Source organism: Coregonus clupeaformis, chromosome 34, assembly GCF_020615455.1.
Source record: "Coregonus clupeaformis isolate EN_2021a chromosome 34, ASM2061545v1, whole genome shotgun sequence".
Taxonomy (NCBI): domain Eukaryota; kingdom Metazoa; phylum Chordata; class Actinopteri; order Salmoniformes; family Salmonidae; genus Coregonus; species Coregonus clupeaformis.
The window spans coordinates 8842132-8862191 of NC_059225.1; the positions used below are offsets into that span (position 1 = coordinate 8842132).

Consider the following 20060-nt stretch of genomic DNA (forward strand, 5'->3'; position numbering starts at 1 on the left):
GAGCCTAGACTCTCTCCAACATGCTTTAAGTGGCAACTGCAATAATGATGTAACCATTGCCTTATTCCATGATATATTCTGGAAGTGCATCTTAACGCAATTTGGGAGAAAAAAAATCCCAACATGAAATTGCAATATTGCGTCTGAACTCCCGTGTTTTTGACTTAATAAATCATTTAAAAGATACAGAGGAAACAAACCGGCCAAGTTGCTTGTTTGCTCAACTTCCTCATTATGTTGTGTTGAGAGATTATAATGGTCGTCGTGATGGAGCCCCCGCCTCATGTCTGTCTGACTGAATCAGTCGTAGCCTCTGTCTTTTAATGATGAGCTGGCTGGCTGGCTGGCTGGCTGGCTGGCTGGCTGGCTGGCTGGCTGGCTGGCTGGCTGGCTGGCTGGCTGTGTTGGGTTGGCTGGGTAGAGATGGACAAGAGTAGAGTATTAAGGTTTAAGAAGAGGAGGTGTTTCGAGACTCTGGTCTGACAGCTTTATCCCAGAGTCATATATAGAAAAATGTCCACTCCTTCCTCTGAAATGTAGTTGTGGCAAGCTCCTTGCTAGAGGAGAAAATCATGAATAAGGCTCATTATATCTACATAGTAGAGCTGAAGCCTTACGAGCCCTGTGAATGTATATCAACAGATTACTGATGAAATATTGCTGTTTTGTTGGGTAAATATATTTTTTACAGAATAGTTTTAGGTTTGTTGTTGAAAGTCATTGACGGCTCAGTTGGTGGTGCATGGCGCTTGCAACGCCAGGGTTGTGGGTTCGATTCCCATTGGGGACAAGTAAGAAAAATTTATCCACTCAATGCTTACTGTAAATTGCTCTGGATAAGGGTGTCGTGTAAATATCTAGCTATGCTGCTGACTTTTTAGTTAGTATCACCCTCTCTCCCTCCTTTCTCCCTCCCACCCCCCCTCCCTCCCCCCTCTCTCCCCCACCCTCTCTCTCACCCTCCCACTAAATACCCCCTCTCTTTCTCTCACTCCCTCCCCTCTCGCTCTCTCTTTCTCCCCCTCCCTCCTTTCTACACCCACCCCCCTCCATTCACCCTTCTCTCTCTACACCCCTCTCTCTCTCTCTCTCTCCACCACCCTCTCTCTCCCTCCAACTAAATACTCCCTCCCCCTTTCTCTCCCCTCCCTCCCTCACCCCCCCTCTCTCCCTCTCTCTCCCTCCCCCTCCCTACCTCTCTCTCTACCAGGTGTTGAAGGGGTTCCCAGAGTGTCTTCAGGCTGATATTTGCCTCCACCTCAACCGTACCCTCCTGGAGAACTGCAAGGCCTTCAAGGGCTCCACGAAGGGCTGTCTGCGAGCCCTGGCCATGAAGTTCAAGACCACCCACGCCCCGCCTGGCGACACCCTGGTGCACGCCGGCGACGTGCTCACCGCCATCTACTTCATCTCCCGTGGCTCCATTGAGATCCTCAGAGGCGACGTGGTGGTGGCCATCTTGGGTGAGGATGATAGAGGATCGGAGCTTCTATCAACCCAAATAGTATAGGTTCTACTACGGCTAGTGTCGCATGTATCCCTAAGGGGAAGGAATAGAAAACTGAATGTGGTATATTCAGAGAATCAGAGATGTGCCAGGGAACCAAATAAATAAAAATGAACCAACACTGCCATCTACTGGGAAACAATTGGTCCTACTTGTACCTCACAGAGCTTCCAGAACAGGGCACTCAAGAGGGGTGAAACGCTATCTCATTAAACAAGCGCTAGTACTGTGTACCATTTTGATTATTTAAAATCTGTAGGTTTGCCGTGTGACTTCTCAGTAATAACATATAGGACTGTTTAACGTTCACAGTTTTCAATGTATGTAAAATACAGTACAATACAGTCTCGTCTCCCGCAGGGAAGAATGACATCTTTGGCGAGCCTATCAACCTGTACGGGCGGGCTGGGAAGTCCAATGCCGACGTGAGAGCTCTGACCTACTGTGACCTCCATAAGATCCACAGAGAAGACGTCCTGGAGGTGTTAAACATGTACCCTGAGTTCTCCGACCACTTCTGGATGAACCTGGAGATCACCTTTGACCTCCGGGATGTGAGTGTTTCCTCTGCCCTTTGATTCTAAATTCAAGACCATAAAAATGCATATTCAAATATGAATTGATGAATATAAATGTGGGCTATTTACGCATTGATACTACATAAGTCCTTTAACGTCAGTGTGTGATTTTTCAAGATGTTTTCTTTTGTTAATCCCTGCAGACCAATATGATTCCTGGCTCTCCAGAAAGTGACAACTCAGACTGTGTAGGATTCAACAAACTGCGCAGAAGCAAATTATCATTTCGCCGCCGGACAGAGAAGGGTAACCACCACATTCCCTTTCACTGCTTCGTCTCCGTTTATGAGAGCTAAACTCTCTCTGTGGTGCCCAGAAGAACACCCAATATCCAATGATGACCATACACACTTAGTTGTACATCACAAATCAAGTTTTCCAATTCCATCCAGTGTGTCATCATCTGTCTTTCCCTGTTTCTTCTGCTCTCAGACGACGCAGATGCAGGAGAGATAAAAAAGGAGAGATCCATCAAGACAGTTCGGCAGAGACGGAAGGAGGCGGCCAGTAAGCATGGGGAGGGGCTTAAGCCTGACTGGGAGGGGCCTCGGCGTTCAGTGTCCTCCCACTCCAGCGGTGACGAGCGGGAGGAGTCTGTGGTCACATGCCCCACCCCTCTGTCAGCTCTGCATGAGATGTCCCCGGGTCAGGCCACCACTCTGAACTTCAGGGACACTCCCGAGGGGGAGGGGGACCCCAAGGGGGGAAACACATGCAATGCACTCTCAGGTGGGTCTGAGCACACACACAGACACACACACAGACACACACACAGACACACAGACACACAGACACACAGACAGCCTGGGCTCCCGAGTGGGGCACCGGTCTAAGGCACTGCATCTCAGTGCTTGAGGCATCACTACAGACCCCCTGGTTCGATTCCAGGCTGTATCACAACCGTCCGTGATTGGGAGTCCCATAGGGTGGCGCACAATTGGCCCAGCGTCGTCCGGGTTTGGCCGGTGTAGGCCGTCATTGTAAAGAACAATTTGTTCTTAACTGACTTGCCTAGTTAAATAAAGGTTAAATATAAAAAATTAAAACACACAGACAACATAAAACAATAGAATATGACTTCATACCCTATTCTTCACCTCTCTCCCCTCTCTTCTTCACAAACAGGAGCATTTTCGGGGGTCTCAAACATCTTCAGTTTCTGGGGGGAGAGTCGGGGCAGTCGTGAGTACCAGGAGCTGCCTTCCCCTCCCCCCCTCAGCATCAGCCGCAGGCAGCGCACCGAGCTGGGAAACAGACTGGACCTGTTGCAGCAACAACTCAACAGGTACAGAGACATGCAGGGACAGAGACATGCAGGGACAGAGACATGCAGGGACAGAGACATGCAGGGACAGACAGAGACATGCAGGGACAGAGACATGCAGGGACAGAGACATGCAGGGACAGACAGAGACATGCAGAGACATGCAGGGACAGAGGCATGCAGGGACAGACTGAGACATGCAGGGACAGACAGAGACATGCAGAGACATGCAGGGACAGAGACATGCAGGGACAGAGACATGCAGGGACAGAGGCATGCAGGGACAGACAGAGACATGCAGAGACATGCAGGGACAGAGGCATGCAGGGACAGAGGCATGCAGGGACAGAGACATGCAGGGACAGAGGCATGCAGGGACAGACAGAGACATGCAGGTACAGAGACATGCAGGGACAGAGGCATGCAGGGACAGAGGCATGCAGGGACAGAGACATGCAGGGACAGAGACCTGCAGAGACAGAGACCTGCAGGGACAGAGACATGCAGGGGCAGGGACAGAGACATGCAGAGACAGAAACATGCAGGGACAGAGACATGCAGAGACAGAGACCTGCAGAGACAGAGACCTGCAGAGACAGAGACATACAGAGACCTGCAGGGACAGAGACATGCAGGGGCAGGGACAGAGACATGCAGAGACAGAGACATGCAGGGACAGACTGAGACATGCAGGGACAGAGACATGCAGGGACAGAGACATGCAGAGACAGAGACCTGCAGAGACAGAGACCTGCAGAGACCTGCAGGGACAGAGACATGCAGGGACAGACTGAGACATGCAGAGACAGAAACATGCAGGAACAGAGACATGCAGAGACAGAGACATGCAGAGACAGAGACCTGCAGAGACAGAGACCTGCAGAGACAGAGACATACAGAGACCTGCAGGGACAGAGACATGCAGGGGCAGGGACAGAGACATGCAGAGACAGAGACATGCAGAGACAGAGACATACAGAGACCTGCAGGGACAGAGACATGCAGGGGCAGGGACAGAGACATGCAGAGACAGAGACATGCAGAGACAGAGACATGCAGAGACAGAGACCTGCAGAGACAGAGACCTGCAGAGACAGAGACCTGCAGGGACAGAGACCTGCAGGGACAGAGACCTGCAGGGACAGAGACCTGCAGGGACAGAGACCTGCAGGGACAGAGACAGGCAGAGACAGGCAGAGACAGGCAGAGACAGGCAGAGACATGCAGGGACAGACTGAGACATGCAGAGACAGACTGAGACATGCAGGGACAGAGACATGCAGGGACAGAGACCTGCAGGGACAGAGACAGACTGAGACATGCAGAGACAGACTGAGACATGCAGGGACAGACTGAGACATGCAGAGACAGACTGAGACATGCAGAGACAGACTGAGACATGCAGAGACAGACTGAGACATGCAGGGACAGAGACATGCAGGGACAGAGACCTGCAGGGACAGAGACAGACTGAGACATGCAGAGACAGACTGAGACATGCAGGGACAGACTGAGACATGCAGAGACAGAGACAGACTGAGACATGCAGGGACAGAGACAGACTGAGACATGCAGAGACAGACTGAGACATGCAGGGACAGACTGAGACATGCAGGGACAGAGACATGCAGGGACAGAGGCATGAGGTGACAGAGACAGGCAGAGACTGAGACATGCAGGGACAGAGACTGTCATGGAGAATTGTCCTTATTCTTGATAAAAAACAAAGTATTTCCAGAGTTTTTGTAGAATTAAGATAGACTTTATTATAATTAGATAAAGCCGAGGTGGTCTGCAGAGCATCTGAATTCCCAACACTTGGCCCTCAGTTTATATTCAGTTCTATTCCTGCACATTTTACACACTTTTAGCCTAATCCCTCCCTGTTTAGTTCTTCCTCCATTGTCTCCAAATCTTCATCCTTTGACCGCTCTTCCCACTGATAGTGGTGAAATCTGACTTCTCCTCCTCCTATGTATTCAGACTTGGAAACAATAGTGGCAGGACCAAGCTTTCTCATGGAAAAAATAACAGAGCCATGTCTTATGGTCCTCTGTAGCTCAGCTGGTAGAGCACGGCGCTTGTAACGCCAGGGTAGGGGGTTCGATCCCCGGGACCACCCATACGTAAAAATGTATGCACACATGACTGTAAGTCGCTTTGGATAAAAGCGTCTGCTAAATGGCATATTATTATTATTATTATTATCAGTCAGGAGAAACCTTGAGATTAGGAAGTGCACACTCCTGCAGCTTGTCCCAGTTCACCTGTTTCAGAGATCGGCCCCCTCTGCACACAAAGTCTCCAGACACAGATACATTTGCACATAAAACATCCCATCTAACCCATATGTATGTCAGGGTTGAGTGTAGGGGTGGTGTAGAATCAGGCACAGGACACACAGAGGTTACGAACAGCGTCTTTAGTAAAGTCCAAAATGAGCCAAACACGGCAACAGGCTACAGGCGAACTTTACGCACAACAGTAAAGTATGCTAAGGCGCACAAAGTGCGGAACTCTCTCTCAAAACACAAAATACAGAGATAACAGAAAATGACGAACTAGCACACAACGTGACACGGAACAATTACACACAACACCTGACCAAACTCAAGAGACCTAAATAGGACACCTAATAAACACTAATAAGGAACAGGTGTAGCAACACAGACAAAACAAATCAAACATAGAAACATAGAACGGTGGCAGCTAGTACTCCGGAGACGACGACCGCCGAAGCCTGCCCGAACAAGGAGAAGGAGCAGCCTCGGCCGAAACCGTGACAGTACCCCCCCCTTGACGCGCGGCTCCAGCCGTGCGCCGACCCCGGCCTCGGGGACGACCAGGAAGACGCGGAGCAGGGCGCGTGGGATGACCACGATGGAACTCGGTCAGCAGAGACGGGTCTAGGATGTCCCTCCTCGGCACCCAGCACCGCTCCTCCGGGCCGTACCCTCCCACTCCACGAGATATTGGAGACCCCCATCCGGCGTCTCGAATCTAGGATGGACCGAACAGTGTACGCCGGAGCCCCGTCGATGTCCAACGGGGGCGGAGGAGTCTCTTCTATCTCATAGTCCTGGAGTGGACCAGCTACCACCGGCCTGAGGAGAGACACATGGAACGAGGGGTTAATATTATTGTAATCAATGGGCAGTTGTAACCTGTAACACACCTCGTTCAATCTCCTCAGGACTTTCAAACGGCCCCACAAACCGCCGACCCAGCTTCCCGGCAGGGCAGGCGGAGGGGCAGGTTTCTGGTCGAGAGCCAGACTCGATCTCCAGGTGCGTACACTGGCCCCTCACTGCGGTGGAGATCGGCGCTCGTCTTATGTCGACGGATGGCCCGCTGCAGGTGGACGTGTGCAGCGTTCCCACGTCTCCTTCGAGCACCGCACCCACTCATCCACCGCAGGGGCCTCGATCTGGCTCTCATGCCAAGGTGCCAGAACCGGCTGGTACCCTAACACACACTGGAAAGGGGGTTAGTTTAGTGGAGGAGTGGCGGAGAGAGTTCTGTGCCATCTCTGCCCAGGGAACATATCTCGCCCACTCCTCCGGCCGGCCCTGGCAATACGACCTCAGAAACCTACCCACATCCTGGTTGACACGTTCGACCTGCCCATTACTCTCCGGGTGGTAACCCGAGGTAAGGCTCACCGAAACCCCCAACCATTCCATAAACGCTCTCCAAACTCTGGAGGTAAACTGGGGGCCTCGATCAGACACTATATCCTAGGGTACCCCGTAATGCCGGAAGACGTGGGTAAATAGAGCCTCAGCGGTCTGTAGGGCAGTGGGAAGACCCGGCATGGGAAGGAGACGACAGGCCTTCGAGAACCGATCCACAACGACCAGGATGGTGGTATTCCCCTGGGAGGGGGGAAGGTCTGTAACAAAATCCACCGAGAGGTGAGACCAGGGTCGTTGTGGAACGGGCAGGGGTTGTAACTTACCCCTGGGCAAGTGTCTGGGCGCCTTACACTGGGCACACACCGAGCAGGAGGAGACATAAATCCTCACATCCCTGGCTAACGTTGGCCACCAGTACTTTGTGCTAAGGCAGTGCACTGTCCGGCCAATACCTGGATGCCCAGAGGAGGGTGACGTGTGAGCCCAATAAAGGAGTCGATCCCGGACCTCGAGCGGAACGTACGTCCGACCCACCGGACACTGTGGAGGGCTAGGGTCGGTGCGCAACGCCCGCTCGATCTCCGTATCGACCTCCCATACCACCGGTGCAACCAGACAAGACTTAGGTAGTGTGGGAGTGGGCTCTACGGACCTCTCCTCCGTGTCATACCGCCGAGACAGGGCATCTGCCTTCCCGTTCTGGGACCCAGGGATGTAAGTGATCTTAAACACGAACCGGGCTAGAAACATAGTCCACCGAGCCTGGCGAGGATTCAGTCTCCTAGCTGCCCGAATGTATTCCAGGTTACGGTGGTCAGTCAAAATGAGAAAAGGGTGTTGAGCCCCCTCAAGCTAATGCCTCCACACCTTTAGGGCTTGTACCACGGCTAACAACTCCCTGTCCCCTACGTCATAATCACGCTCCGCCTGACTGAGCTTCTTCGAATAAAAAGCACAGGGGCGGAATTTAGGTGGTGTGCCGGACCGTTGTGAGAGAACGGCCCCGATACCGGCTTCAGACGCGTCCACCTCCACTTGGAATGGTAAAGCGGGATCCGGGTGCGCCAGCACCGGAGCCGAGGTAAACAGGTCCTTCAGTCTCCCAAAGGCCCTGTCCGCCTCAGCTGACCACCGCAAGCGCACCGGACCCCCTTTCAGAAGGGACGTTATGGGAGCTGCCACCTGTCCAAAACCCCGGATAAATCTCCGGTAGTAATTCGCAAAACCCAAGAATCGCTGCACCTCTTTAACCGTGGTTGGGGTTTGCCAATTACGCACGGCTGACACACGGTCAACCTCCATCTTCACCCCTGACGCAGACAACTGATAACCCAAAAAGGAGACCGACTCCTGGAAGAACAGACATTTCTCTGCCTTGACATACAGGTCATGCTCCAACAACCTCCTCAACACTCGGCGCACCAGGGCTACATGCTCGGCTCGGGTAGAACTGTACACCAGAATATCATCTATGTACACGACTACTCCCTGCCCCTGCATGTCCCGGAAAATCTCATCTACAAAGGATTGGAAGACTGATGGAGCATTCATTAACCCGTATGGCATGACGAGATACTCGTAATGACCGGAGGTAGTACTAAATGCTGTCTTCCATTCATCGCCCTCTCTAATGCGCACCAAGTTATATGCGCTCCTGAGGTCCAATTTGTGAAGAACCGTGCCCCGTGTAATGACTCCGTCATAGTCGCAATCAGAGGGAGTGGATAACTATATTTTACAGTAATCTGATTGAGACCGCGGTAATCAATACACGGGCGCAAACCTCCATCCTTCTTCTTCACAAAAAGAAGCTCGAGGACGCGGGCGAAGTGGAGGGCCGTATGTATCCCTGTCTCAGAGACTCGGCAATGTATGTCTCCATCGCCCTCTTCTCCTCTTGTGACAAAGGATACACATGGCTCCGCGGGAGCGCAGCTCCTGCCTGGAGGTCTATCGCACAATCCCCCTGTCTATGAGGCGGCAACCGCGCCGCTCTCGTCTTGCTAAACACGAGTGCTAAATCCTCATACTCGGAGGGAATGTGCAGTGCGGGCATTTGGTTTGGACTCTCCACCGAGGTCGCCCCTACGGAAACACCCAGACATAGCCCCTCATACTGGGCAGACCACCCCTTAAGAGCCTTCTCTCGCCATGAAATAGTAGGATCATGGGTAATCAACCAGGGAAGCCACAGTACCACCGGATATGCAGGAGAGTCGATCAGATAGAGCTGAATCGTCTCCTCATGACCCCCCCTGCGTCTCCATCCTAAGTGGCACTGTGACCTCCCTAATCAACCCGGATCCTAACTGACGGCTATCTAGGGCATGTACTGGGAAAGGATTATTGACCGAAAGAAGAGGGATCCCTAACTCTACACAGAATTTACGATCTACAAAATTCCCAGCTGCGCCTGAACCTACTAGCGCCTTATGCTGGGAACGAGGTGCAACCTGTGGAAAACAAACAGGTATAGTTATGTGTACGACAGAAAGCTCTGGGTAAGTGGGGCGCCTACTCACCTGGGAGGACTCCCCAATGCGTGGCCTGCCTTCTCTTCCACCAGGAGACCCTCCCCAGCACCTAGCCGCGGTGTGCCCTCCACGGCCACAGTTGGTGCAGGGGACGGCCCCCCTCGGGCTCCTTCTCCTCTGTTCTCTAGTCCACGAAGACGCTCCTCGATAATTTCACTGGGTGCGGTAGCTCCTGCTGATTCCATGATCGATGTGTAATTATGTCAGGGTTGAGTGTAGGGGTGGTGTAGAATCAGGCGCAGGACACACAGAGGTTACGAACAGCATCATTAGTAAAGTCCAAAATGAGCCAAACACGGCAACAGGCTACAGGCGAACTTTACGCACAACAGTAAAGTATGCTAAGGCGCACAAAGTGCGGAACTCTCTCTCAAAACACAAAATACAGAGAGAACAGAAAATGACGAACTAGCACACAACGTGACACGGAAACAATTACACACAACACCTGACCAAACTCAAGAGACCTAAATAGGACACCTAATAAACACTAATAAGGAACAGGTGTAGCAACACAGACAAAACCAATCAAACATAGAAACATAGAACGGTGGCAGCTAGTACTCCGGAGACGACGACCGCCGAAGCCTGCCCGAACAAGGAGAAGGAGCAGCCTCGGCCGAAACCGTGACACCATAACACATTATAAAACATATCAATCAATACTTAAATATGGTTTAAACATGGCAGGTCCATAACCCATTCTCAACCATATACATTTAAGACATTCCTCGTGCATGGCTTCATGCATGGCAGTATAATCAGTTCTCAGACATGTACAGTTCTCATGCATAGTGTATATTTCCCACACAGAGTAAGAATGAGCAGGCCCATTCCCAGGAGCCATGACCTGACTCTGTCTCAGGCTCCCTCCTTGTGTACCACTCTGTACCACACTCTGTATTCACTTAGTCGTACTGCTTGTCTTTGTGATTAACTAAAGTTTTAAAAGATTTAACTATGTTCAACCTATAGTTTTAACGTATCGTTTACTTGGGAGTCTACTGAAAAATTGGCTTCTTTCCTGTCTATCCCCATGTCTGCTTGGTCTCCTTTTCATATCATACCGGAACCCCCTCTTTATCCAAACAGCCACCCTCCGTGGACATTGAGCCACTATGGTTTCTTCCTGTGACTATGTGCATGTGGCTATATGTATCGGGTCAGGCTATGTGTCGGGTCATAGCGCACAAACAAGTGATAACGTTAGTTCCGTTGCTACTCCCGTCTCCACACAGCTGCACCGTTGGATGATAGTAAAAGACAGGATGAACTGAAAAACTGTGTTCAATCTGAGACTCTTTGTCCTGACCGTGTGACCAGGTTACTCAGAAGCAACGAGAAACAATACAGGTCTATACAGGTATCTGTTCCTGAAGTTTATCTCCATCCCATATCCTTGACTACAGACCAGCTGCAGGGAGCTAGAGGAAACCATAATTTTCTCAGAAGCACAGCATTTTACTAAAGAAATGTCTCTACCATTGTAATATTGCATATTATAATATATGTAATGGAAAAATACCTATAGAGCCATTTCATCATGGCTCTGTTTTAACCCTTTAATTGGTTCTTAATCCATAGGCATATAGGGCATATAGGCGTTTCATTCTACAACATAAATAATTAATATATTTGGTTTGTTATGTTATCTAAGTAGTTAACTAAAAATCTCCCATAAGACCTGCAGAGACAGAGACCTGCAGAGACAGAGACCTGCAGGGACAGAGACCTGCAGGGACAGAGACCTGCAGGGACAGAGACATGCAGGGACAGAGACATGCAGGGACAGAGACATGCAGGGACAGAGACATGCAGGGACATGCAGGGACAGAGGCCTGCAGGGACAGAGACATGCAGAGACAGACTGAGACATGCAGAGACAGAGACATGCAGGGACAGAGACGGGGACAGAAAAATGCAGGGAGAGAGACATGCAGGGACAGGGACAGGGCACAGGGGCCGGGGCAGAGAAATGCAGGGACAGAGACATGCAGGGACAGAGGGACAGAGGGACAGGGCACATGGACGGGGCACAGGGGCAGGGACAGGGACAGAGGCTGGGACAGAGACAGAGGCAGGGACAGAGGCAGGGACAGGGCACAGGGACAGGGCACAGGGACAGAGATAGGGACAGAGCACAGGGACAGAGCAGGGCACAGGGACAGAGGCAGGGACAGGGCACAGGGACTGTGACAGGGACAGGGCACAGGGACTGTGACAGGGACAGAGGCAGGGACTGGGACAGAGACAGAGGCAGGGACAGAGGCAGGGACAGGGCACAGGGACAGAGATAGGGACAGAGGCAGGGACAGGGCACAGGGACAGGGACAGGGCACAGGGACTGAGACAGGGACAGAGGCAGGGCACAGGGACTGTGACAGGGACAGAGGCAGGGACTGGGACAGAGACAGAGGCAGGGACAGAGGCAGGGACAGGGCACAGGGACAGGGCACAGGGACAGAGATAGGGACAGAGGCAGGGACAGGGCAGGGCACAGGGACAGAGGCAGGGGCACAGGGACTGTGACAGGGACAGGGCACAGGGACTGTGACAGGGACAGGGACAGAGGCAGGGACTGGGACAGAGACAGAGGCAGGGACAGAGGCAGGGACAGGGCACAGGGACAGGGCACAGGGACAGAGATAGGGACAGAGGCAGGGACAGGGCACAGGGACAGGGACAGGGCACAGGGACTGAGACAGGGACAGGGCACAGGGACTGGTACAGGGACAGGGCACAGGGACTGAGACAGAGACAGGGACAGGGCACAGGGACAGAGACAGGGCACAGGGACAAGGGACAGAGACAGGGAAAGGGCACAGTGACAGAGACAGCGAAAGGGCACAGGGACAGGGCACAGGGACATAGATAGGGAAAGGCACAGGGACAGAGGCAGGGAAAGGGCACAGGGACAGGGCACAGGGACAGAGACAGGGAAAGGGCACAGAGACAGGGAAAGGGCACAGGGACTGAGACAGGGACAGGGACAGGGCACAGGGACTGAGACAGGGACAGGGAAAGGGCACAGAGACAGGGAAAGGGCACAGGGACAGAGACAGGGACAGGGCACTGGGAAAGGGCACAGGGACAGGGCACTGGGAAAGGGCACAGGGACAGGCACAGGGACAGAGACAGGGAAAGGGCACAGGGACAGAGACAGGGAAAGGGCACAGAGACAGGGACAGGGGACAGGGCACAGGGAAAGGGCACAGGGACAGGCACAGGGAAAGGGCACAGGGACAGGCACAGGGAAAGGGCACAGGGACAGGGGACAGAGACAGGGACAGGGACAGAGACAGGGACAGGGGACAGAGACAGGGACAGGGACAGGGGACAGGGCACAGGGAAAGGGCACAGGGACAGGGACAGGGGACAGAGACAGGGACAGGGGACAGAGACAGGGACAGGGACAGGGCACAGGGAAAGGGCACAGGGACAGGCACAGGGAAAGGGCACAGGGACAGGGGACAGAGACAGGGACAGAGACAGGGACAGGGGACAGAGACAGGGACAGGGACAGGGGACAGGGCACAGGGAAAGGGCACAGGGACAGGGGACAGGGACAGAGACAGGGACAGGGGACAGAGACAGGGACAGGGACAGGGACTGGGGACAGGGACAGGCACAGGGACAGGGACAGGGGACAGGGACAGAGACAGGGACAGGGGACAGAGACAGGGACAGGGACAGGGACTGGGGACAGGGAAAGGGCACAGGGACAGGGACAGGGGACAGAGACAGGGACAGGGACAGGGGACAGGGCACAGGGACAGGGACAGGGGACAGGGACAGAGACAGGGACAGGGGACAGAGACAGGGACAGGGACTGGGGACAGGGAAAGGGCACAGGGACAGGGACAGGGGACAGGGACAAGGACAGGGCACAGGGACAGAGACAGGGCACAGGAAGAGGGGCAAGACTGGATGGTTGCCAACTCGGGCCAAGCTCATTACAATTTCATTAGTTTAAAATGTTCTTTCAACATTCAGTTATACATGTAACCACCAAAGTAAAGGAAACACCAACATAAAGTGTCTTAATAGGGCGTTGGGCCACCACGAGCCAGAACAGCTTCAATGCACCTTGGCATAGATTCTACAAGTGTCTGGAACTCTATTGGAGGGATGCGACTCCATTCTTCCACGAGAAATTCAAAAAGTGTTCAAATGGGTTGAGATCTGGTGACTGAGACGGCCATGGTATATGGTTGACATTGTTTTCATGCTCATCAAACCATTCAGTAACCACTCGTGCCCTGTGGATGGAGGCATTGTCACCTTTTGGAGGCATAGTCCAGCATTTTTATACATGACCCTAAGCATGATAGTATGTTAATTTATTTCAATTGACTGATTTCCTTATATGAACTGTAACTCATTAAAATCGTTGAAATGGTTGCACGTTGCGTTGATATTTTTGTTCAGTGTACTTTCTATCTGTCATTTAATCCAGTGTTTCTATTATTTTGCTAGTTACCTGTATTATATAATTCATTCTGGATAGAAAAAGATTTAGGAGTGTGGCTTTAAGACACTGTAAAATCACAGACCACGTATCAGTGGGATTTATTGCTACTGTTAAAGATCAAACCATTAACTGCTGTAGCCCTCTGAGAAAATGGTTAGGACATGTCTGCTACTCTGCTACTCCACTGTAGCTGCTTCCATTATCCCTTCACCCCTGTGTCTGCTACAAGTCTGTCCCCTGTCAGAGTAATGGAGGTACCCATGTAGGGAGCTAATGGGCCTGGCGCTCACCTCTCTCTTAAACCCTGCCTCACCATTACTCTGCTTCTGACATAGACATCTCCTCTCCCTCTCTATCCGCCTCTCACTCTCCCCAACTCTCTCTCCCCCCTCTCTCTCTCTCCCCCCTCTCTCTTTCTCCCCTCTCTCTTTCTCCCCCTCTCTCCCTCCCCCCTCTCTCTCTCGCTCTCTCACTCTCACTCTCTCTCTCTCCTCCCTCTTCTCTCCTTCTCTCTCTCCCCAACTCTCTCTCTCTCCCTCTCACCCCCCCCTCTTTTTCCCCCCTCTCTCACACTCTCTCTCTCTCCCACCTCTCTCCCTCTCCCCCTCTCTCCCTCTCTCTCTCTTTCTCTCCCCTCTCTCTTTCTCTCCCCAACTCTCTCTCCCTCTCCCCCCCTCTCTTTCTCTCTCCCCAACTCTCTCTCTCCCCCCTCTCTCCCTCTCGTCTCTACTTCTCTCTCTCTCTCTCTCTCTCTCTCTCTCTCTCTCTCTCTCTCTCTCTCTCTCTCTCTCTCTCTCTCTCTCTCTCTGTGGAATAACTGTTATTTTACTCCCCTTTGCTCTTATCCAGTCAGTGTCCATTGTAAAGTCTTATTGAGGTCAAAGGCCGTCTAGTAGGCTGAGGCCATGCCTGCGTGTGTGTGCTTATCTATGTCTGTGTGTCTCTCTCTTCAGGCTGGAAACGAGGATGTCGACAGACATCGGTGCGATCATGCAGCTACTACAACGTCAGATGGCCCTGGTGCCCCCAGCCTACAGCACCGTGTTGTCTCCCCCTCAGGCCTCACCCTACCCTGGCCCCGGACCTGGCCCCGGTCCTGGAGAAAGGCTGGTGCAGTCAGAGACACTGGCCTCACTCTCACAGGTACTACACACATACAGGAGATAGACCAACATGGTCTCAGAGCATTTCATATTATTCTGTACGTAAATCCGAGACACTCATGCACATTTAGTATGATACAGTATGTTATGTGTCGTATGATATGTGTTCATTTGTGGATATCCATCATCCATTTAGTATGATATACAATTCGTATGATACAATATGTTACGTATTTGCAAAACGTACAATATGTTACGGATTTTTTAAATGTATGATATGTTACAAATTCAATTTTGTTGTGGCTAATGTTAACTAGGTTGCTATCTAGCTGGCTAATGTTAGCTCTAGGGGTTAGGGTTAAGGTTAGGGTTAGGGTTAAGGTTAGGAGTTAGGGTTAAGGTTAGGAGTTAGGGTTAAGGTTAGGAGTTAGGGTTAAGGTTAAGGTTAGGGTTAGGGTTAAGGTTAGGAGTTAAGGTTAGGGGAAGTTGCTAAAGTTGTCCGTGATGAGATTCGAACACTTAAACTTTGGGTTGCTAGACATTCACGTTATACGGCCACCCATCCACCCTGACCAACCACCCTCCTTTAATTTTTACCTTAAGTAACATGTCTTATGTAACCCTGCCAAACATAAAATATCATACTAATTTGAGTGTCCTGGATTTTTGTTTACCATGTTACGTCTTTGAGACCAGTCGTACATGCAGATACACCTGTAGACACACATGCAATCATACACCCGGATGTACACGTGCACACACACCCACACACACACTCCATACAGTCTTCACTGAATCCCTCCTTGCTGCGTCTATCCTCCAGGACTTTGAGGAGTTCCCCAGCAAGTCATGTGACTCTCTCCGCAGCCCTGCTGAGCTGCACCCCCAGGACTCGCCTCTGGTCAGCCCCACCGAGGCACGACGAGCCCACTCTGGACTGGGCAGCCTGGCGCTAGACCTAGGGGTTGGGGATTGGTTGGGGTCAGGGATGGGGTCAGGTTCAGGAATGGGGTCAGTGGCAGAGATGGGGTCAATGGCAGGGGCGAGTGGGCTGGACCCTGACGCCCAGCGGAGGCTCTCTCTGCCTGAGCCACAGATGCACCTGGACTCACAGACACCGCAGAGGCACATCTCTGACCCAAGGGGGAGCTAATGAGCAGGGGAGGGTGGGGGACAGGGAGGGAGAGGGAGAGGAGGGGTATCTCTGTTTTCCCTTCTGAGTGAGCCTCACCTCTGACCTCTAACCTCTGACCTGGGGAGGAACCTTGTTCGGAGAGGGGGATGTCTCTCCCTTTCAGGGTTCCCCTACCCGGTTCCTAAAGTTACCACAACGTTACCAAACCCACAGGCAGAAAGAGAGGGGAGCATGATCCTCCTGAACTTAGTCCGGTCCATTCTGACCCAGAGAAATGACTACAGAATACACAGCTGACTGGTTCTGTTTAGAAACATCCCTTTACTGCTCTATCCATGAGTGCTGAGCGAGGTCGGTTTGGTTTCAGTTCAATTATTACAAAATAATGTTTTCTGTTTCAATTTTTTTTTTTTTTACATTAAATGCACTATGCATTATGTAGGTTGAATGCTGTAACAACACAGAATAAAACAATTAATACAAGTCCCATGATGGTAGTGACTGCCCATTACTGCTTATCACTTATTAACCATCATTTATTCACATTACTTTACTTTCATAAGATATCTCAGTTGTGTATATTACATTAGTTTTATTTGATCACTTTATTATTTCATTCCAAGTCATCATCTCATCTCTATAGAGCTGCTGACTGACTAAATCACTATTTTAGTAGTTCTTCAAGGTAAATAAGACATACTTTTATGACTGCTGAATACCAACTATCAATCCCTTAGATGATGTATTTTCAGGTAGAGATATCCCTCTCCATCGCACGTTTACCACATTTTCTGCGCTGAACTATGTAGAATATTGGCCTGTTGGAATCTACAACTCCCTACCTGGGATAGGATAAAGTAATCCTTCTACCCCCCAAATTGTAAAGTGGTTATCCCACTGGCTATAGGGTGAACGCACCAATTTGTGAGTCGCTCTGGCTAAGAGCGTCTGCTAAATGACGTTAATGTGCCCTTGAGCAAGGCACTTAACCCTAATTGCTCCTGTAAGTCGCTCTGGATAAGAGCGTCTGCTAAATGACTAAAATGTAAAATGTAAATGTACTACATCGCACAGTTCGGGCTTGCCTTGATCTGATTTATATCTAGAGAAACCGTGCAATGTGCGCATTGAGCTCACAAAAAAAGGAAATGGAATTCAAATAATTTAACTGATGTCGATCAATTAGTCATTTAAAAAACAAAAAATAACAGACATTTCAGTTCATCACAAAGCACTAGTATCCAGTATTGGATTACCATAATGAATAAGACAAAAACAATAATAATTATACAAGTAGCCATTATGTCTTGCACTGAAATGTACAGATATTGTATTTAAACATGTCCGTGGCGCTTCCGAAAACTGCTTGGTTGGATGGTGGACTGTAGTGTTAGCTGGCCTAACAGAAAACCCTGCTGTCCTGTCCTGTCCTGTCATTGGCCCCTTTACCCTAAGGTCCGTACCCCCGGAGGCAGAGCCAAGGCCCCAAGAGCACACCGGATTGTTTGCACCTCAGGGGTGGGGTTGGAGGGAGGGTTTAAAAGCCATGACTTATTTGATGAACATATCCAATCCCTGTCCTAACCTTGTACAGATTGTTAGAGCGAGTGAGAGTCTCTGTACAGTTCAATATGCAAACCTGGCTAGAGAGAAGAGCGTGTTGTATCAATCCTATAGGTGTGTTGGTAATATCAGTTAGAGTCCAACGCTTTTTGCCCTAGTTTTGTCTGTAGTTCACAAAGCATGGTTTAGTTTCCCCCTCCAACGCTTGAAGAAGAAATGTCCTTCACTCTAAAAGGGTTGTTCAGCTGAACCCTTTGAATAATTATTTTTGGTTACAGGTAGAACGCTTTTGAGTACCATGGAACCAAAAAGGGTTCTCCTATGGGGACAGCCGAAGAACCCTTTTGGAAACCTTTTTTCTACCTTTACCTGTCCATGGATATGACTACACAGCAATGCACAGTGCCAGGAGAGAACAAACTCCACACACACGATGATCTAGATCCTCCATCACCCCCCCATGCTACTGTAGTACTACAGGGCTGACCATCCTGTCTAACCCCCCCATGCTACTGTAGTACTACAGGGCTGACCATCCTGTCTAACCCCCCCATGCTACTGTAGTACTACAGGGCTGACCATCCTGTCTAACCCCCCATGCTACTGTAGTACTACAGGGCTGACCATCCTGTCTAACCCCCATGGTACTGTAGTACTACAGGGCTGACCATCCTGTCTAACCCCCCATGCTACTGTAGTACTACAGGGCTGACCATCCTGTCTAACCCCCCATGCTACTGTGGTACTACAGGGCTGACCATCCTGTCTAACCCCCCCCATGCTACTGTAGTACTACAGGGCTGACCATCCTGTCTAACCCCCCCCATGCTACTGTAGTACTACAGGGCTGACCATCCTGTCTAACCCCCCATGCTACTGTAGTACTACAGGGCTGACCATCCTGTCTAACCCCCATGCTACTGTAGTACTACAGGGCTGACCATCCTGTCTAACCCCCCCATGCTACTGTAGTACTACAGGGCTGACCATCCTGTCTAACCCCCCCCATGCTACTGTAGTACTACAGGGCTGACCATCCTGTCTAACCCCCCATGCTACTGTAGTACTACAGGGCTGACCATCCTGTCTAACCCCCCATGCTACTGTAGTACTACAGGGCTGACCATCCTGTCTAACCCCCCCATGCTACTGTAGTACTACAGGGCTGACCATCCTGTCTAACCCCCCATGCTACTGTAGTACTACAGGGCTGACCATCCTGTCTAACCCCCCATGCTACTGTAGTACTACAGGGCTGACCATCCTGTCTAACCCCCCATGCTACTGTAGTACTACAGGGCTGACCATCCTGTCTAACCCCCCATGCTACTGTAGTACTACAGGGCTGACCATCCTGTCTAACCCCCCCCATGCTACTGTAGTACTACAGGGCTGACCATCCTGTCTAACCCCCATGCTACTGTAGTACTACAGGGCTGACCATCCTGTCTAACCCCCCATGCTACTGTAGTACTACAGGGCTGACCATCCTGTCTAACCCCCCATGCTACTGTAGTACTACAGGGCTGACCATCCTGTCTAACCCCCCATGCTACTGTAGTACTACAGGGCTGACCATCCTGTCTAACCCCCATGCTACTGTAGTACTACAGGGCTGACCATCCTGTCTAACCCCCCATGTTACTGTAGTACTACAGGGCTGACCATCCTGTCTAACCCCCCATGCTACTGTAGTACTACAGGGCTGACCATCCTGTCTAACCCCCCATGTTACTGTAGTACTACAGGGCTGACCATCCTGTCTAACCCCCACCATTCTACTGTAGTACTACAGGGCTGACCATCCTGTCTAACCCCCCATGCTACTGTAGTACTACAGGGCTGACCATCCTGTCTAACCCCCATGCTACTGTAGTACTACAGGGCTGACCATCCTGTCTAACCCCCCACCATTCTACTGTAGTACTACAGGGCTGACCATCCTGTCTAACCCCCATGCTACTGTAGTACTACAGGGCTGACCATCCTGTCTAACCCCCCATGCTACTGTAGTACTACAGGGCTGACCATCCTGTCTAACCCCCCCCATATGCTACTGTGGTACTACAGGGCTGACCATCCTGTCTAACCCCCCATGCTACTGTAGTACTACAGGGCTGACCATCCTGTCTAACCCCCCATGCTACTGTAGTACTACAGGGCTGACCATCCTGTCTAACCCCCATGCTACTGTAGTACTACAGGGCTGACCATCCTGTCTAACCCCCCCATGCTACTGTAGTACTACAGGGCTGACCATCCTGTCTAAC

At 51.2% G+C, this 20060-nt stretch overlaps 1 protein-coding gene across 1 annotated transcript in view; it reads left to right on the top strand.

The window, feature by feature from the left end:
- Nucleotides 1–16675, top strand: part of LOC121549718 (potassium voltage-gated channel subfamily H member 2-like) — a 153069-nt gene extending 136394 nt beyond the window's left edge. The window contains exons 7-13 of the mRNA XM_045210406.1: nt 1211–1463; nt 1868–2061; nt 2229–2331; nt 2518–2814; nt 3211–3370; nt 14943–15132; nt 15916–16675. Of these exons, the coding sequence (XP_045066341.1) occupies nt 1211–1463; nt 1868–2061; nt 2229–2331; nt 2518–2814; nt 3211–3370; nt 14943–15132; nt 15916–16245 (1527 nt within the window). The 3' untranslated portion in view covers nt 16246–16675. The remainder of the gene's footprint in view (nt 1–1210; nt 1464–1867; nt 2062–2228; nt 2332–2517; nt 2815–3210; nt 3371–14942; nt 15133–15915) is intronic.
- The last annotated feature ends 3385 nt before the right edge of the window (nt 16676–20060 follow it).